This window comes from Phyllostomus hastatus, unplaced genomic scaffold (genome assembly GCF_019186645.2).
Source record: "Phyllostomus hastatus isolate PE091 unplaced genomic scaffold, TTU_PhHast_1.1 phas_contig_152, whole genome shotgun sequence".
NCBI lineage: Eukaryota > Metazoa > Chordata > Mammalia > Chiroptera > Phyllostomidae > Phyllostomus > Phyllostomus hastatus.
In genome coordinates, this window is record NW_025333622.1 from 12906684 (window position 1) to 12923633 (window position 16950).

At 47.0% G+C, this 16950-nt stretch overlaps 1 protein-coding gene across 1 annotated transcript in view; it reads right to left on the reverse strand.

The window, feature by feature from the left end:
* PRMT8 (protein arginine methyltransferase 8) overlaps window positions 1-12831 on the reverse strand; it is a 91885-nt gene extending 79054 nt beyond the window's left edge. Inside the window, exon 1 of the mRNA XM_045830573.1 lies at window positions 12105-12831. Within this exon, the coding sequence (XP_045686529.1) occupies window positions 12105-12179 (75 nt within the window). The 5' untranslated portion in view covers window positions 12180-12831. The remainder of the gene's footprint in view (window positions 1-12104) is intronic.
* Between the last annotated feature and the right edge of the window lie 4119 nt (window positions 12832-16950).

The following is a 16950-nucleotide window of genomic DNA, read 5'->3' on the forward strand; positions in this document are numbered from 1 at the left end:
CCCACTGATAATTCATTGGGGGAAAATAGGCACAAAGTTGCACTGGGAGGCACCTGGGATAGTAAAGGATTGACAGAAAATGGTAAGACTTGCACATACTTCCTCCTTGTTCAAATGTCCCCATGCCCACTGACTCCATTTATTTCAAGGCACCTCCCACCCCTGCCCATCAAGTGGGATAGATTAAGATCACATCATCCAATTTTCATATGGGTAACTGAGAGTCATAGAGGCGAAGTGGCAACAGAGTCAGGATCCTGGGTTCTGCCTCTTGGTTCCCTAGTCTTCCTAAGCTCCATGGGATCAGCTGAAGAACTGGAGTGAATAACGAAGGAAAGTTGGGGCAGCTCCTCCTCGAGGCTCAGGATAGAGGCCAACTGTATTGACCAAATCATATGGGGTCCAGAGGTGGGAAAATTAGCCTAACAAGCTCTGAGACTCCGGCTACTAATGCTGAAACAGAGCTGGAAGAAGGGGAGATGGGTGTAGGCTTGAAGAGTTTCCGTTAAGCCTCTAAGAAAAGCCACCAGCTCTGGCCTTGTGGACAAAGTCCTGGCAACCTGCAGCACTGGCACCCAAGACATTGGTTTGGTGTCCTTCACTTCCTGGAATAGAGAGCATTTTATTTTTATCTTATAAACAGGAGATTGGATAGCAGTGCTGAACCAAGACAAGTGTGAACAAAGGAGGCTCAGGCAATGCTGGGGGCAGAGCACTGGGCCCAGCACAGGAGCCTGGGGCCCTGAGTGCCTGTGGTTAGCAGCCAGAGCCCCAGGGCTGCTCAGCTGCCTGTCTGAGGACATCACCCACTATATCCCCCACTCAGATCAGCCAATGAAGATGTATCAGGCCAAGTGGGAAATATACACACCAGCTGATCCAAACACCAAACTCCCCTGCCTCAAGTGAGAGTTTTCGGGGGAAACTCCAGTCTCTCTCCCGCCTCTTGCCACTGCCAAAGGGCAGGGAATTCCTGCTTCCCAGCAAATCCCTGACTCCCAGCCCTTTCTGAGACTTAATGGTGTGCCTATTCAAGAGGGTCTGTTCAAGAGGGCACTAAACTTATACTGCTGTTTATTCAAAATCTCTTCTTACCCAGAATGCACTGACTATAACCATTCTCTCTGCAGTTTTGGCTTTGTCCCTCAGCAGTGAGCATCTAACTGGAAAAATTAACTATTGCTTTGCTTTGGATTAAGGGGATGATGGCTGTGACCATAGACATTTCCTCTACAGTGGGATCCTATGCGACTGGTGCACTTTGAAGCAGTGTATTAGGAAGGAAGCAATAAATAGAAATTCATTTAACACTAGCAGTCAGAAGACATTTCCATATGGAAAGGTACATGCAATGTCACTCATCAAACAAGTGGTTTTTAACCTCTAAAACAGAGGTATCAAACTCATTTTCACTGGGGGGCCATATCAGCTTCATAGTCACCTTCAAAGGACCAAATGTAGAGCTCCTTCCCCCTAGTTAGGGAGTAGTTACATTTATACTGCCCTAAAATTACATTCGGCCTTTTGAAGGCAACTGCAAGGCTAATGTGGCCCTCAGTGAAAATGAATTTGACATCCCTGCTCTAATAGGTACCAGGCCCTGGGGATAGGTGCTGGGAGTCAATGGTGAACCACACAGAGAGAACTTCTGCTCTTACAAAGTTTATGGTAGACTTATAGACAAGAAAACCAGGAAATAAAATACAGTATGATACATGCTATGACAGAAGATGCACAGGTGCAACAGGACCACATAGGAGGGAGAACTAAGGCAGCCTGGGATAAGGGGGTGATGTCAGGGACGCCTTACTGGAAAAGGTGACATATAAGCTGATACCTTAAAGAAGGGTAGGAGATGAAGGGAGGTGAGCAGCTGAGTATAGCTGGAGTGAAAGGGAAGGGCTTACAAGAAATGAAGGTGGAACAAGGCTCAGGGGCACAATCGAACAGAGCCTTATATGCCATTGTAAGTAGGGGGTTCTTTCTCCTACAGAGAAAATGGAAAAGCCACAGAAGGGCTTAAGTAGGGGATTCGTATCACCTTCACACTGCCATGGGAATTGATCAAAGTAAGGAGAGGGAGGATATTTTGGGAGCATCCAGGAGATTGCTGAAGAGATCTAGACAAGAGATGGGAGGACAGGAACTAGGACAACAAAAGTCAGATCCCAAAGAAAAGGATCAGTTCAGGACAAAGAGGCAAACCCTTGAGACATAGAATCATCAGAACTCACTGTGGAGAAAGGGGAGAGGAGAGCTGAGGCTTGTGGCCTGGGAGACATAATACTAAGCAAGGTGAGGATCGGAGGAGAAAGGCAGATTGGTGGGAAGAGATGATATTCCAGAGGGGCCCCTGAAGAGTTAGCGGAACCTGTGAGACATCTCAGTGGAGATGTCCTAAAGGCAATCAGATATACATGTCCAAGCTTAGAAGAGGTCTGAGGATTAGAAAGAGATTCTAACAAGAGGAAGTTGGCATAATATATGTCTCATATACAGGCTTACTTCCTTTATCTATTCAATAAATATTCATCAATTTCCTACTGTACACCTGGAGGCAGAGTTGAACTAATGCACATTAATAGAGAACATTCCTTAATTGGGATCCTATCTACACCTCTGATGGGCTATAATCATTTGTGTGGGCGTCTCTGACTGATGCTCCTTAGAGAACTGCTGTCATAACTGCTCGTCAGAGAGAGATGAAGCCCTTAAAATTAACTGTCTGTGGGAAATGCAGTCTTTCATTTTCTAGCAGGCCCAGCCCTGAAGGCCACCACTTTGTTTTACTTCTGCTAACAAGAGATTGTCTTACACAACAGAGCTACAAATGGGACCCTAATTGATGAATATGTGAACAGCCATTCCCTTTATAGTGGCATTAGCCCAGTTGTGGTCTTAGCTGTACCACCTCTGGGCCAGGTCTCATACAGAGTGGAAAGGGAGTTTAACTAGGTAATTAAATACCTATGTGCCATGTGAGTCTGGGCAATATCTCTGTCCTCATTCTCCCCTTCCCCCATGTCTGAGTTTCCCTCAGTGGGAACATGGGCAATGACCACCAGTCAATCTAGGAATCAATAAATAGGAATTGTGTCCTTTCCAGGAGGAAGCTTGTGAAGGGCACAGAGAAAACTGAGACCTTGGCCTCACCCTCAAGGGGTCTGTAATCTAGCATGATTTACTCTCCAGTCCCCCATTTCTCTTACATTGGTCTCTCACATTGGTAGGGACTTGATGAGTTTGCAGTTTTATTCTCCAGATGTTGAGTTCTAGATCCCAGAGCCGAACGTGAGCTTGGAGAGGGACAGGCCAGCCTGTGGGTCACAGAAAACCCTATTCTTCCTATTACTGATGTATTTCACATGGGAATGAGTAGCTCCCTGGGCAGGGGGTGCTGAACAGCCCTATCTTCAGCTGTCTTTTTGGCTCTGGCTGGCTGACCTGAGAATGACTGAATCAATGATTCAATGATTCAGTGATTCAAAGACCTAACTCAAAGAGACCTCCCCTGGCTCTTCTGCTACAGCCTCTGCTGCTACTAACTCAATAATGTCACCAGTCAAGACCCCTTATTCATGTGCTTTCACTTTGGGACACCACTGGGTAAACCCAGATTACAAATAATAGCTAATCTTTTTTGAGCATTTACCATGTGAGAGTAGTGTGCTTTACATGAAATAACTCAATTTATCCTGACAATAACTCTATGGAACATTGTGCTATTATGTGTCCTAGATGATGACACCAAGGCATGGATGACTGCAGTGACTTGTATGAGCTAGTAAGCAGCAGAGCTGAGATCTGAATCCAGACATACTAATTGCAGAGGCTGTGCCCTTCACCTACACACAAAACTACCTCAGGCTGAGAAATCAGTGGCCTACATGGTTTAGTTGTTTGGAATTTGTTATGCTTCCTACCCTCCAGAATAGCCCTTCAATAAGCTAGTAATGTGCTCCAAATTCTACCACTGAAATAATTCCCCTGGCAATGGCAAGGCAAACCCCTGGGGAGGCTGAGGAGATTGAACACATGGGCCTATTACAGACTGACAGACTCCAGTCAGTCATAGGGCCATTTGCCTTGCATGGAAGTTAATCAGTTTCTTCCCAATTCTTTCCATGAGTGGCAGCAGGTGGGGTGGGGGTGGAGGGGCAAAGGTTAGGACCAGCTTAAGGTTGGGGATGTGGAAAAAGTGGAGAAAGAGGCCCAAATCAACAGTAGAACACATTCCAACTCTGAAAGCACTCCAGCCCTGCCACTTACAAGTGCTATAATCATGATCAATTTAATCAACCACTGCAAGTTTCTGTTTCTTCAACTGCAAAATAAGAATATTAAGAGATGCCTTATAATCTTGTGGTATAAATTAAATAAGGTAATGCTTACAAGCACTTAACACTGTGCCCCACACACAATGAGGACAGTAAAATAGTAGCTCTTATATCATCAATGCTACCGCTCAAGGAAAGAAGTCCTGACAAATGTGCTGGGAAACCAGTGGGCAAGGTGGGCAGCTAAGTGAGCAGCAAGAAAAGGACTTGAAGGGACAGACTGCCTTCATTGACTACATAACTATTCCAAGGTCTGCTATGTGTTCATTCAGTCTTTCATCAGCCATTTTCTACTCTGACGTATTATGTGTGGGCACTGGATGATGTTGGGGGTTGAATTAAATAAGTCTCTCAAAAAGATGTGTTGCCTAACCCCTGTTACCCACAGATATAACTTCATTTGGAAATAGGGGCTTTGCAGATATAATCAAGTTAAGATGAGGTCATACTGGATAGGGTGGCCTCTAATCCAATATGGCTTGTGTCCTTATAGGAAGAAGAGACACAGACACACACACATAGGGGAGATACAGACCCACATGAGGACAGAAACAGGTATGGAGTAATGTGTCTACAAGATAAAGAATGACAAGCATAGCTGGCAATCACTAAAAGCTAGAAAAGAGGCAAGGAACAAATTTTTCCTAAGAACCTCCAGGAGGAGCCAACCCTGCTGACACCTGGGTTTTAGACTTCGGGCTTTCAGAACTGTGAGAGAATACATTTCTGTTGTTTTGAGTCACCCAGTTTGTGGCACTTTGTTACAGCAGCCCTCGATAAAGAATAGTGGTGACAAAACTATAGAGGTAATTTTTTTAAAGTTCCTAAGTTGAAGCATCTGCTATTTATTTCATCCCAAGAAAGAAGCTGGATGAGAGTCCAGGCTTAATATGGATGGCCTTGGATCTAGTTTCCAAAGAGATATACTTTGTTAGAAAAGAGTTTTCCCTGGCCCACCAACTTGGACCTCAAGCATGGGGACAATTTAGATGAGTAGGTGGCATGGAATGAGGATTGTCCCAGCCAGAAATTATACCAGATCCCTGCCACCTATAGGACATAGCACTGAGGACAGTGAAAGTGAGGGAAGGCAGGGAAGTGGTGGAGGCAGGAAAATAAGACCTGGAAAAAGAAAGGTGAAACTGATGTCCTATTCTTGGTTTCTTCCAGAGCCACCGTTCCTTATTTCTCCTGTTAATTCTTCCACTCTTTCTCTTCATATTTTAAGTTTCTACTCTGGTCCTTATGATGCCTTCACAGCCTAGCAAACTAGAAAAAAAGCCCAGGAGTCTTGGTGGCTAGAAAACCAGAGTCTGAGTCCCAGCTCCATCATTTACTAGCTGTGGGATCGAGGGCAAGTAACACTAACTTTCTGTGCTTTGGTTTCTTTATCTGTGCAATGGGGATACATAGTAACTCATAGTGTTAAGTATCTATGCATGGTGTACATTATGTAACATGTATATGTGTACAATGTATGATAGTATGCATTAATCATGATGACATATGCCAAAGCATTTTAAGTGTCATATGAAAAGGAGAGAGACCTCATCATGTACAATCCTAGACTTTATATAGAGAAATACTGGTTTTAGATATAATATTATATATCTGGATATGTTAGAAAATTAGCACAAAAATGAAACAATAAACCAGAAGCTACATTTGAGGGAAGTAGAAATGGCATTGACCTAAGTGTGAACAAAGCCTCAAGACTGAAGAGCTCTTGATATTGAGCAAGTTTTCCCATCACATGGTTTAAAAATGATTTGAGTTTTCATCTGGCACTAAGACTCTATGACTTTATGAAAATGTGCACATTGAGCTGTTTGCTCTTATAAAAATATGTTTTAAAAAGAAATCTTTACTTATGGGCCACCCATTACAAACCTGGGGAAAGCTGTGATGCTTGAGGGAATTCTAATAACAAATGAAGTGGAAAAGCCATTCGATATGCAAAATATCCCATGGGCTGAATAACACTTGAGCAACAAATCTCAAATACTCCTCTCTGGCTATTCCTATTAGAGAGCTACTACTATAATACCAGTGGAAGGGGTTGAAATCACTTGGAACAAAAACTAGTAAAGAAGGTGACACAGCCTTAATACAGCCCAAAAAATGCAAATGTAACTAGTCAACTTTTATCTCCTTTTAGAATAACATAAGCAGGCATGACTCAGATTGAAATAGAAGAGACTGAGCTCAGATGTAAGGAAGAACTTCCTGACTACTGAGATGCATCAGGAGTTCGGGGAAATTGCCTCCTCTGAAGCTTTTTACCCAAAGTCAACTGCATGTCCTGGTTAAGTAAGTGTGCTGGGCAGCAGAAACTCAGATGGAGGTCTCTTCTTGCCTGTGCTCTCTCTATGCACCCACTGAGTCAGCTCACAGCAGAACAACAATGTCTGCTTTTTACACAACAACACCATTCCACTTCCAGTTACCTCAGTAGTTCACATATAGTCACATTGCCCATTTTTCCCCTGCTCACACACTAGACTCCAAGGTGCAAGTACTGTTTTTACAGATTTTTGCATGTTCCAAACTGGTATGTGATAATCACTTCACAGTGCAGTTAGCAAAGAGGAGGAAATGAAACCCACTCCTGAATTGGAGACGGGAGTGCTGTGTTTCACCCTGTTGACAGCCAAAAGCCAATTTAGGACTCTCCAAAAAGCCAAATTTCCCAAGGGGGAAAAAAAATGTGAGTATCTTCTTAATTCTCCTGAGCTCACTCAGGGACTGAAATTGGTGTTTGCTGAGGGAGGAAAAAATTGATGTGGACTATGGTTTATCGATCATTTTCATGGAGACATGAGGAAGTGGGAGAGTTCACCCAGTTTGCACTTTTTCAGCAAGACTTCTGAAAGCTAGCAGGATAATAATCATAAACAGTAACAGAGCACTCACCACATTCTAAACTGTTTTTGTGAATTAATTTGTTTAATCATCACAACAACTTTATGAAGCCCCAAGAGGTTGGGTCATGTTCAACATAACAACACATCTAAGTTCAGAGCTGGATTTTAAACCAAGCAGGCTGGCACCAGAGGCTACATGGTTAGTGAGCACCCACACTCTTCAGAAGAAGACATCCTCAGAGAAGCAGGCCTGGGTCCTGCCATCTCTTGACCTCTTCCTCCTCAATTCCTTGAGTCTTTAGCTGAAAGGAACTTTCTGAGGAGAAGCATCCATTAGCTAAAACCACCAGTATACACCATGTCAGAAGTCAACTCAGTTCTCCTCATGACTCACGGAGCAGCACTCACTTGTACTCCTAATCTCCCTGTTCTAGTGTAGGATTTTTTTCAACCCATAACTCCCCTCTCCCTGGGTCAGTAAGGTAATAGAACATTCAAAAACAGTCTCCAAATGACTCCTCTGCTAAAACTGTTCTATCACCCCTGGGGCTCTCTTTTGAGGTGCTAAAACCCCAATCAGGGAGTCATCACCAACAACAATGCATCAGACTTTCTCCAAGAATTGGCAAAGCAAGCAGCAGCTCACAAGAGTCCATTATCCCCCATGGTTCATAATTGGGCATTGTGATTAATCCATTTATCTGCCATTCAGAAGAATACCACATAGTAAGAGTCAGTAATTACCAAGCATTGAATAGGTACATGAATAACCAAAATGTACCCATGCTTTGAGTTGCTGCAACACCTTGATTCCAAGAATATTTACTCACTTTGAATTTTAAAGATACACAGCAATGTAAGTATAGCAGAGGGGTGGAAGATAGGAAGCCCAATTTTCAGAGCTATGAGTGGCTAAAACCCAAAAGGCTCGTGAGCTGTTCATAATTCTGTGAATCAACTCAGAAGATATTCACTAAGATGTATTATGTTAATGAATATCTGTGTGTCAGGCACAGTGTTAAGAACAGGGCATTTTTGTAAAAGTTCATTATCTAACTGGAGAAATAGACATATAAGAAGCCAGATATCTTTAACAGGAAAAGTGAGAGGCAGATGTGAAGAACAAGAAAGAGAAGGAACACTCACTCTCCATGGGGGTGGAGAATAAATGGCAAATGTGTAAAGGCTGCCCAGATGGAGTGACCTTTGATTTGGGACCTGCAGGTTGAGGAAGATTTTTTTCTGGAAGGAAGTCAGTGAGAGAGAGCAGGCCAGGCAGAAGGCCCGGTATGCACAAAGGCATTCAGGCAGGATGTCAGCGGCCACAGAGAGAACTACATGAGGTGAGTATTGAGGGGCCTTTATGCTAAGAAAACTGGGCTCTATCTCGTATCTGATACGCAATAAGGCAACATGGTAAATTTTTAAAGAGATGTCTGATCATGAGCAGATTTGTGCTTCTGAAAGCCCATTGAGCAGTGTGACAATGAGGCTGGATTAGGGAAAAGGACCAACAACTGAGAGTCTACTTACTGCCTTAGTGAGGACAGAGGTGAGAATGACCTGCCTCAGGCATTGAGAGTGGACTGAAAAGGAGGGTTAGACTGATAGTTTTGCAGACATTTCAGAAGGCCATATCAGAAGGCTTCTGGTGATGTGTGGGGAGCAGGGGAGAAGAAGAAGAAGCTGATAAGAGTACGTTTGGCTGGGTGAAGACTCCCTTCGCAGAGGAGGAAAAGCATACTTGAGGGGCCGGAGAAAGCAGAATGGAACTAACACTGCTGTGTGTTTACCACGTGCCAGGGTACCTGAATTTCCTTACACCTGTAAGGAAAATCAGCTCAGATTAAATGAACTAAGGCCAAAGTGGTCAAAGAGTGTACTCAGGGCCACCCAGTGCCAACCGTGCCCCAGCTCCAGACTCTACCTGGTGAGAAAGGTTTGGCTCACAATATAAGTAGTCTTATTCTTCACTTTCTCCTTCTTGCCCAACAATTAGAATATCTTTCCCTATCTGTATTTCCCATCTTCCTTGCCTACTTCCACATTCATCTCTCGCTTCCAAAGTAACCTCTTCCTGGCTGGCTCTTCATCTACTCTCATTCATACATGGCCTCTTTTTGGAAGTACGAGTGTAGGGCAAAGGACAAAGGATCAGAAGTGGGATCAAGCTGTGTTCCACAGCTGACTTAGCTAGCCAGGTGACTTTCAGATATTGATGGACCTCTCAACCTCAGTATCCTCAACTATAGAGTGGGGACAAAAAAAAAAATGAATACTGACCTTTGCTTATCTCACAGGATTATTGTGAGAATGGAAGATTAAAGTGCTTGCAAACAATACCAACAAAAAGCAGGAAAAGATGCTACAGGATTATCTGGATGATCCAGCACCACTGTCCACCAGACTGTGAGTCCCTGGAAGGCAAGAGCCCTGGCAGTCTTCATCTTTAGCTTTAGAGCACCTAATTATTCCTAATATAGAGTCAGTGTTTGATAAAGACATGTTCATTTGAGAATGAAGACCACGGCCAGCAGTGTGGCGCACACACACACAACCACAGAGGCATGTCTGTTTGCCTCCTTCTCTCCCACCATACATGCAGGCAAAACCACATTCCCCAGTTTTTAAAGTACTGCTCTAGTCCTGGCTTATTCCAAAACAGCCAGTTCCTGGAGAAAAACCAAGTGATTGTCAAGCTGCCCGGATGGCTTCATTGGGCACATTTGAACATTGGGTAGGTCTGAATTCCTCCCCTTCTCAGGAAAGTTGCTAAGAACTGGCCCCCCAGACTCACTCCCCTGTAAGGAGTTACCATGGGTCTGCCCCATTCACCGCTGCTGTATAGCGATGTGGGTTCCCCCCCCCCGCCCCCTCTTGCAGGAGCTCAGAGCCTCTACTGCTATTTTCATTGATGCCTTGAGCAGGGCTGGCATGTGCAACTGCTCAGAAGGGGGAGCGTGGAGCCGCGGGGGAAGCAAGTAAAAATAGCCTGGCGCGTGTGGCTCTGCTTGCTCTGGACGCTTTTAATCCTGGACGAGGTGGGGAGCTCAGCAACCAGGGTTGCACACTGAGGCACCCAGCAGGGGTCTGCGCTCAGAACTCCCGAAACAGCCAGGGTGCAGGGGCTAGAAACTCTAGAAAACTTTTTTTCCCAGGAACTGAGAGGGACAGGAGTGGGGAGCAGTGGGTGGGGGTGGGCTGTTTCTTACTCCCTAACCCAACAACCTAGCTTCAGGGACTGCTGTGTGCCTAGTCCAACACTTCACAGAAGTGCAGCCTTGACTGAGAGCTATTTTTAGAAACCTCTTTCTCGGGTGGGCGATCAGAGGGAGGAAGGCAGAGCCTATTGGTAAGGCTAGCTCTCCTCTGTGAAGCTGAGAGCCTTGCACTGCACATCATTCAGGATGTCTGCTCGCAGGTGGGGATGGGGGTGGGGAAGAACAAGTGTCCAGGGAGACCAGAAGGCTTGCTGGCTGTGCCCTAACTCAAGGAGAAGGCATTAGCTACTGAATATCCTACTGTTTTCGAGCCCTAGAGGGTGTTTGTTTCAAAATCGACAGTTGCCAGATGCATGCTGCTTCTAGTCTCTCCGGGAATGGGGCTTTAAAAAGCTTTGCTGCCTACGCTGTGGGGGTAGGGGTTAACTGCAGTTCATACTTCACAGGAAGAACGGGGAAGGGTCTCTGCACCCTTTTGCATTCCAGAAAGACAGAGACATTCCCCCACCACACCTCCGTCCTTGCCCCACGCTGCATATGGGTGACCATATGTGAAATGTATGGCAGCCCCACCAGACACCCAGCTATTAATAGAGCTTGAGAGTTTGCTCCCTGCCTTTCTCCTGCCACCGGGTAAGGGATGATCTTCACACATTTACCCCACTCCGCACACACATCCCCCGCCCCCGGCTCACCATCTCTCCAGGAAGGTAAGGGGACCGCCCACGCTGACCCCCTTCGTAACCGCAGGTGCCCAGAACCTAAGAATCCGTCCAGTTGTAGTGACAGAGGGTCTGTGTGAGGCCAGAGAACACAGCCATAAGTATTGGGACGCAAAACCCAGCAGGGCTCTTTGCAGCTCAGGGCCAACTCAGAGTAGAGAAAGGGCAGCTATTGGGCTGCCAAAGACGCGGGGGCGGGGGCGGGGGGAAGAGTGCAATGTGAGGAGCTAGAGCGACATTCAAAAGCTGCTGCGGGACGAGTGGCTGCAGATTCATTTGTCGCTGCAGCCCTCGGCGCGCAACCACCACAGCCTGCGCGGGCTCGGCTGCCGCATGAGCGGGCGCTGTCCCTGGTTCTGAGGGCGGCCGCAGCCGGCACCCACTCCCCCGGCTTAGCGCCCCCGAGACGGCTCTGACATTCGGCGAAGGCAGGCCTCTCGCTCCCGAATCTGGGCCAGAGAGTCTGTTGATGGTGCCCGAGTACCACCACCACCACCAGCTCGGCGCTGCCCGGCACGGCCGGGAGCTGTCCGCGGTGCTGCTTGAAGGGTGAATCTGGGGCAGGGAAGGAGACGGTCAGGGCACTGCAGGGGGCAGACCTGGCCCCGCGAGCGCCCATCCCCGCTCTGCGCGAGGTCGGCGCTCTGAAGCCCTAACGGAGCAGAGCAGGGGGCGGGGAGCGTGGCTGCCCGGGATCGAGGACTTGGGGGAAAGAGAAGCAAGCAGCAGCGGGCGGTAGGAGAGGGAGATGGGGTGAGAGGGACTCTTTTGCATTTTCCAAGGGGGGTACCTGAGAAGTGCACCGTCGCCCCCACCCCAGCACACACACGCACACGGCCGGCAGAAGCAAGCGAGATGGAGCTGGGGAAAGTTTGGCTCTAGGTGTTGAGCGGCGGTGGCGGCGCGGCGGTCGGCGGGCAGCCGGGGTCGCCGAGCGCCCGGAGCCCCGCGCCTCCTTACCTCGGTGTTCTCGGCAGCGTTCTCCGCCATTTTCCTCCTTAGGAGCAGGCAGCGGGAGGAGTGTTTCATGCCCATAAGAGCCAGCAAGGGTTTGGTGGTGCAAAGATAGTAGAGAAAGAGACCTGGTGTAGCTTTAAAAGAGAGAAAGAGAGAATGGGAGGAAGGAAAAAAATACCCTCAACCCAGCCCCTCTGCCGGAGCGTCAGCCGATACAATCAACCACGGTTGAGTCTTTCTTGCAGTCTCCACTTTGTTTTATTTTCTTCCCTTTTCTTCTGCTTCGGATTCCTTCACACAGTTTCAAGTTCTTCTCGCGCACCCGACCCCCTCCCCGCCCCTCTCCACCCTCGCTGCGGACTCAGCAGGAGGGAGGCAGCCCGGAAGGCTCCGCGGTGGCGGCGTCTCTCCCCGGCTGCTCGCAAAGTCCAGCCGGCCCGAGGCTGCCGCCAACTCCTCTCAACTTCTGCGGATCTGCGGGGCGAAGCAACACGCTTCCTGCGCGTCTCTCCTAGGGGCTGAGCCGGGTGAGTGGGGGCGGGGTAAAAGGTTCGGTGGAGCGGGCAGCAGCTGGGCGCAGACCTGGGGCTCGTGGTGACCGGGCACTCGCCCCCTCCGCGGGGCTGCCGGGGTCTCTCCGTCGCCCCCACTCCCCCGCGCCGCGGACAACTTGCGCGGGGGCAAGGGCTGCGCGGACGCTGCAGGGCCACTCTGGAGGCTTGGAAAAAGCAGGCGCTGGACCTGGACTCCGGCAGGTTCTTAGAGCCGGGTGTGCGTCCTCCTACCGAGGACAAGCTCTGGGCAAGATTGGGCCACAGTTACCTCGCCCCCACCCACCCTGCCCCCACCTTTCCCGCTCCTCTGTCGATTGTTGGATCCTGCCTTAGCGAGGGGTTTGGGGAGCGAAGGGCTAGGTGTCTGGGTGAGGGAGGGTCCTTAACTCCTTCAACTCTAGGACTAGGTATGGTATCATGATCGCTCCTTTTCACCTATTCTCCCAACCCAGGACACTTTGAGCTCCAAGCCTCTCTGAGACTGGGAGGGTGGGGCGAAGGTTCAGCCAGAGGTGGCTTGGGAACGAAGGTGGGAGAAAGTCAAATGGAAGAGCCTGCGGTCCTGCTTTCCCTACTCTAGTTTTCCCTGGTAGTCGCTCTGTCCCCCAACCCAAATCCTCTTCTTTCTCCTCGTCCCTCCCCCCTCGTCACCAGATTTTGAAGTCCCTTTTATGGAGAGAAGGAGGATGTCACGTACCCATTAGGATTCTCTCGATCCTTTTTTAAGGAGTTTGGGCGGCAGCAGGGGGTGTGAATTTTTATACAATGCATTCCTGTCTTCACTTGGAGAGTTTTTTTCTACCCCTGTCTTACCGGCCATCTGTCAGGCTGTTAGGAGATGGAACAAGGCAGAGGGAGAAAACTGCCTGCCTCTCCCATTACAACAGGCCACTGGAGCCGGCTCCTTCAAAGACAGATGCACTTTCAAGCTTTGGGGCACAGGCCAAGAAAAGGGACGTAAATGATGCCCCCTGAGCATCCTGGCTCTCTTCACCTCATCCCTGGATGTACATGGGAAGATCAGTCCTGCATGCATGTCCTATTGGTTTTTTAATATCACCTTTGACAGTCAGGAAGTGTGAGCCTGATTGTCCTCAACTAACCCCAGAGTCCACTGAAGAGATGGGCCAGAATCTAAGGATGCCTTCATTGCCTGGTCCTAGCGAAAAGAGAGGGCACATTGCATTAAGTGGAGGAGGGAGACAGGAGAAGCAGGGAGAGAGTAAGAAGAGTGAAAAGAGAACAGGCAAGAGGCTGGATAATGGGAGTGTGTGTCTGTGTTGAGGAAGGAGCCCATTTAAATGTGAAAAAAAAAGAACTTAACCTCCTTACCTCTTTTTCTTTCTCAGACCACAGACCTGGATTAGTGTTGGGGGTGAGTGAGCAGAGTCTTTTGGCAACACCTGGTCATTCTCCTTCCCTTTAACACCCTGCTATCATGCAGAAAGTGGTAGGAAGATAAATAAGGTGAATCAGAAGAATGATTTTCACCCTCTTGAGCCCCATTTTCTCTAAGTATCTTTCTCAGAGACAAAAGATCCGAAGAGATCTGATTCCCTAACAAAAGAGTCCCACTACTGGTCCAAATAAAACCAGAAAAGAAAGTATCCTCACAACCTTTAGTCCAATCCTCCGATTTTACAAATAAGGATCCTGAGATCAGAGAAAGGAGGACATTTGTCCATGACCCTTCAGCCAACTCTGGGAACATCTGAGAGCAGCTCCCCAGCCTCCTGACTTTCAGTCCAACACTGTCCTCTGACCCCACCCCACTCAGCTTCTGCCTGTGTTGTGCATCCATTCTGTGACCAACTAGGGAGGAGGGAAGCCAAGACAAGCTCCCACCGAAATAGGTTGCTGCCTGTGTATGATTATGTTGCTATGAGAACCCCAGTGGGTGTGTTTCCTCTATTCTCTGTTGAAATCTTTTTGCTTGGCTTGGCTTCTCCCAAAGCACAGACACTGTTCCCCTTGGAATGAGGAGTGGAGAGGCTGGGAAAGAGAGCTGTATTCTCATGGCAAGAGTTTTCTATTCCAACCCATTCAACCCAGAGCCAGCATGAGGCTTTGAGTGAGAAGTCTAGCCCACATGCTGGTTCTGTCATGGCTGGGGGACAAGTGAGCTGTCTTGAAAGTGGACACTCCAGTCCTCTGTTGAGTCATTTTGGAGCAGAGAGGAGTTGTCCTTGCTATGCTTCCATTTAATTACAAATTTAAGAAGCAAAATAATTGTTACTTTCAGACATTAACTGTTAGGAGTGATTTGTTTTTACACAGCAAAAGATTACCTGAAAACCCATATCCTAGAGTTTTGAAAATTTTGTGATGCATAAAGTTCCTAGCATATAGTAGGTGTTTTGTAGCATTTTCTCACTATCCCCATTATTCACAGGAATTCAGTCTTCTTCACCCCTCTCGCATAAGTATATTAGGTTAATTAACCTATTCTATGAAGAATTTACTAGGCGTCACTTACATGCCTAGCTCATCAGTAGGCACTGGGATTAGCAAGAGGCAACAAAAGATATGGAGCTCTTAATTTAGTCATCCTAAATGCTTTGAACTTTTCAAAGTACAGAACTTTTGTAGCAGAACTTTGGAAGGAATTTTGATGGGAGATAAGGATAAATATGAGATGACAGGGTGTAAAGAGAATTCACCAGCATGTGAGTTACATGGGCAGTCTGGGACAATAGTCCTACTCCAAGTAAAGAGGTCCCAAAACATATTTTGCTATATCACTTATCTTATACTAGATCAACACAACAAAATATATTGAATAGCACCTGTGAAGTGCTATAACAACGTTTGGCTTGTGGAATAGCACCAATATTGTGTTAACATTTGCAAGGCCCTATCCTAGATTCTGAGGTAAACTTGTAGAGCACTTTCTACATGCCAGAGACTCTTCTAGTCTTGGTGTGTTCTCATACAGTTCTTTCAACAATCTTTGCAATAGGTGCTGTTATTATTTCTGCATAACAGATGAGGACACAAAAACACAGAGAATTGCCCAAGTGGTAGAGTCAGGATTTGAATCTAAGATGACTAATTCCATAGTATGACCTTCAAGAGGTTAACCAATTTCCAAGAACAAGACAATGGGCCTTTAAAAATACCAATACTTTGGTTTGACCCGCAAGGAGTATGACTTAATGGGCACTCATGGTTGATCATAATTGGATAAGGATATTTGGAGGAGATCAAAGAATCAGCAGAGAAAGAAAACCCCTAGGTTATAGAAATGGCCCCCCAAAACTACAAGCACACTCATATTATAGAAAAATTCATCTCAAACACAAAAGTTTTTCACAGCCACAAGATACTTGAAAGCATGAAGTTGTGCTGATGGTTGAACCAGCATACAAAGGCTGGAATGAGACTCTTGGGGAGGGTTATAATTGGAAAAATTATCCAGCTTTATGAGATGCCACAGACAAACTGAGTTTCTTGTCACTTGGAGGGTTCATTTAGACTAATTCTTCAGCATAGCCATGGCTGCAAACCCTAGAAGGTTGAGCAAAACCCCTAAGTTTCCCCTGTCCCATGCTGTGACTGCATAATTGTCTCCTTTCATCTTGGAGCCCTCCAGAAGATGAAGACTATGTGTTATAGGCACCAACCAACACTCTCTTTGCTGCCTTTCAAAATCCAATGCCTACAGAATCAGGATGCAGTTTCTGTAACCTGTAGACCTTTCTGGGAAAGCTAGGTTCTGGTTTGCTTGAATGTGGTTGCTGTAGTAAAAGGTAGTGCATAAACCATGTCATGTGGCTTCCTCTCCTCCTCCTAGGGGAACCTCACACATGGCCAGAGCTCACATATGGCTAAAACATGCTGCAGTGAGTCCATGGCTCCTCAAGAATCAGGCCATGGCCATTATCCACCACCACCTCTCAGCAGCTAACCCAGTGGTATTCTTAGTGTCTTCTGGGCCAGATGGGAACCAAGCCAAGGCTGCAGCTGCCAGCTACCTGGCTGAAACTCCAGGCAGCCATAAACCTGGGCAGTTCTGCACAAAACACTTCCATAGTCTTAATTCTTTCTAACCCAAGGCCCAGTTATTTCTTAAAAGTATGTTCCAAAGAACAAATTGCAAGAGTGCCACCAGTGCCTACAAAGTAATTTGGATCTCTCTCTCTCTCTCTCTCTCTCTCTCTCTCTCTCTCTCTCTCGGCCACTGAAACCAGAACATTATTTCTTCCTTGCTCTTGCTCTGATAATGTTGATTGATTCAATCTACTCTGCTTTTATTGTAATGGTTGGTTTGACTATTTATTCTAACAATCCTTGGG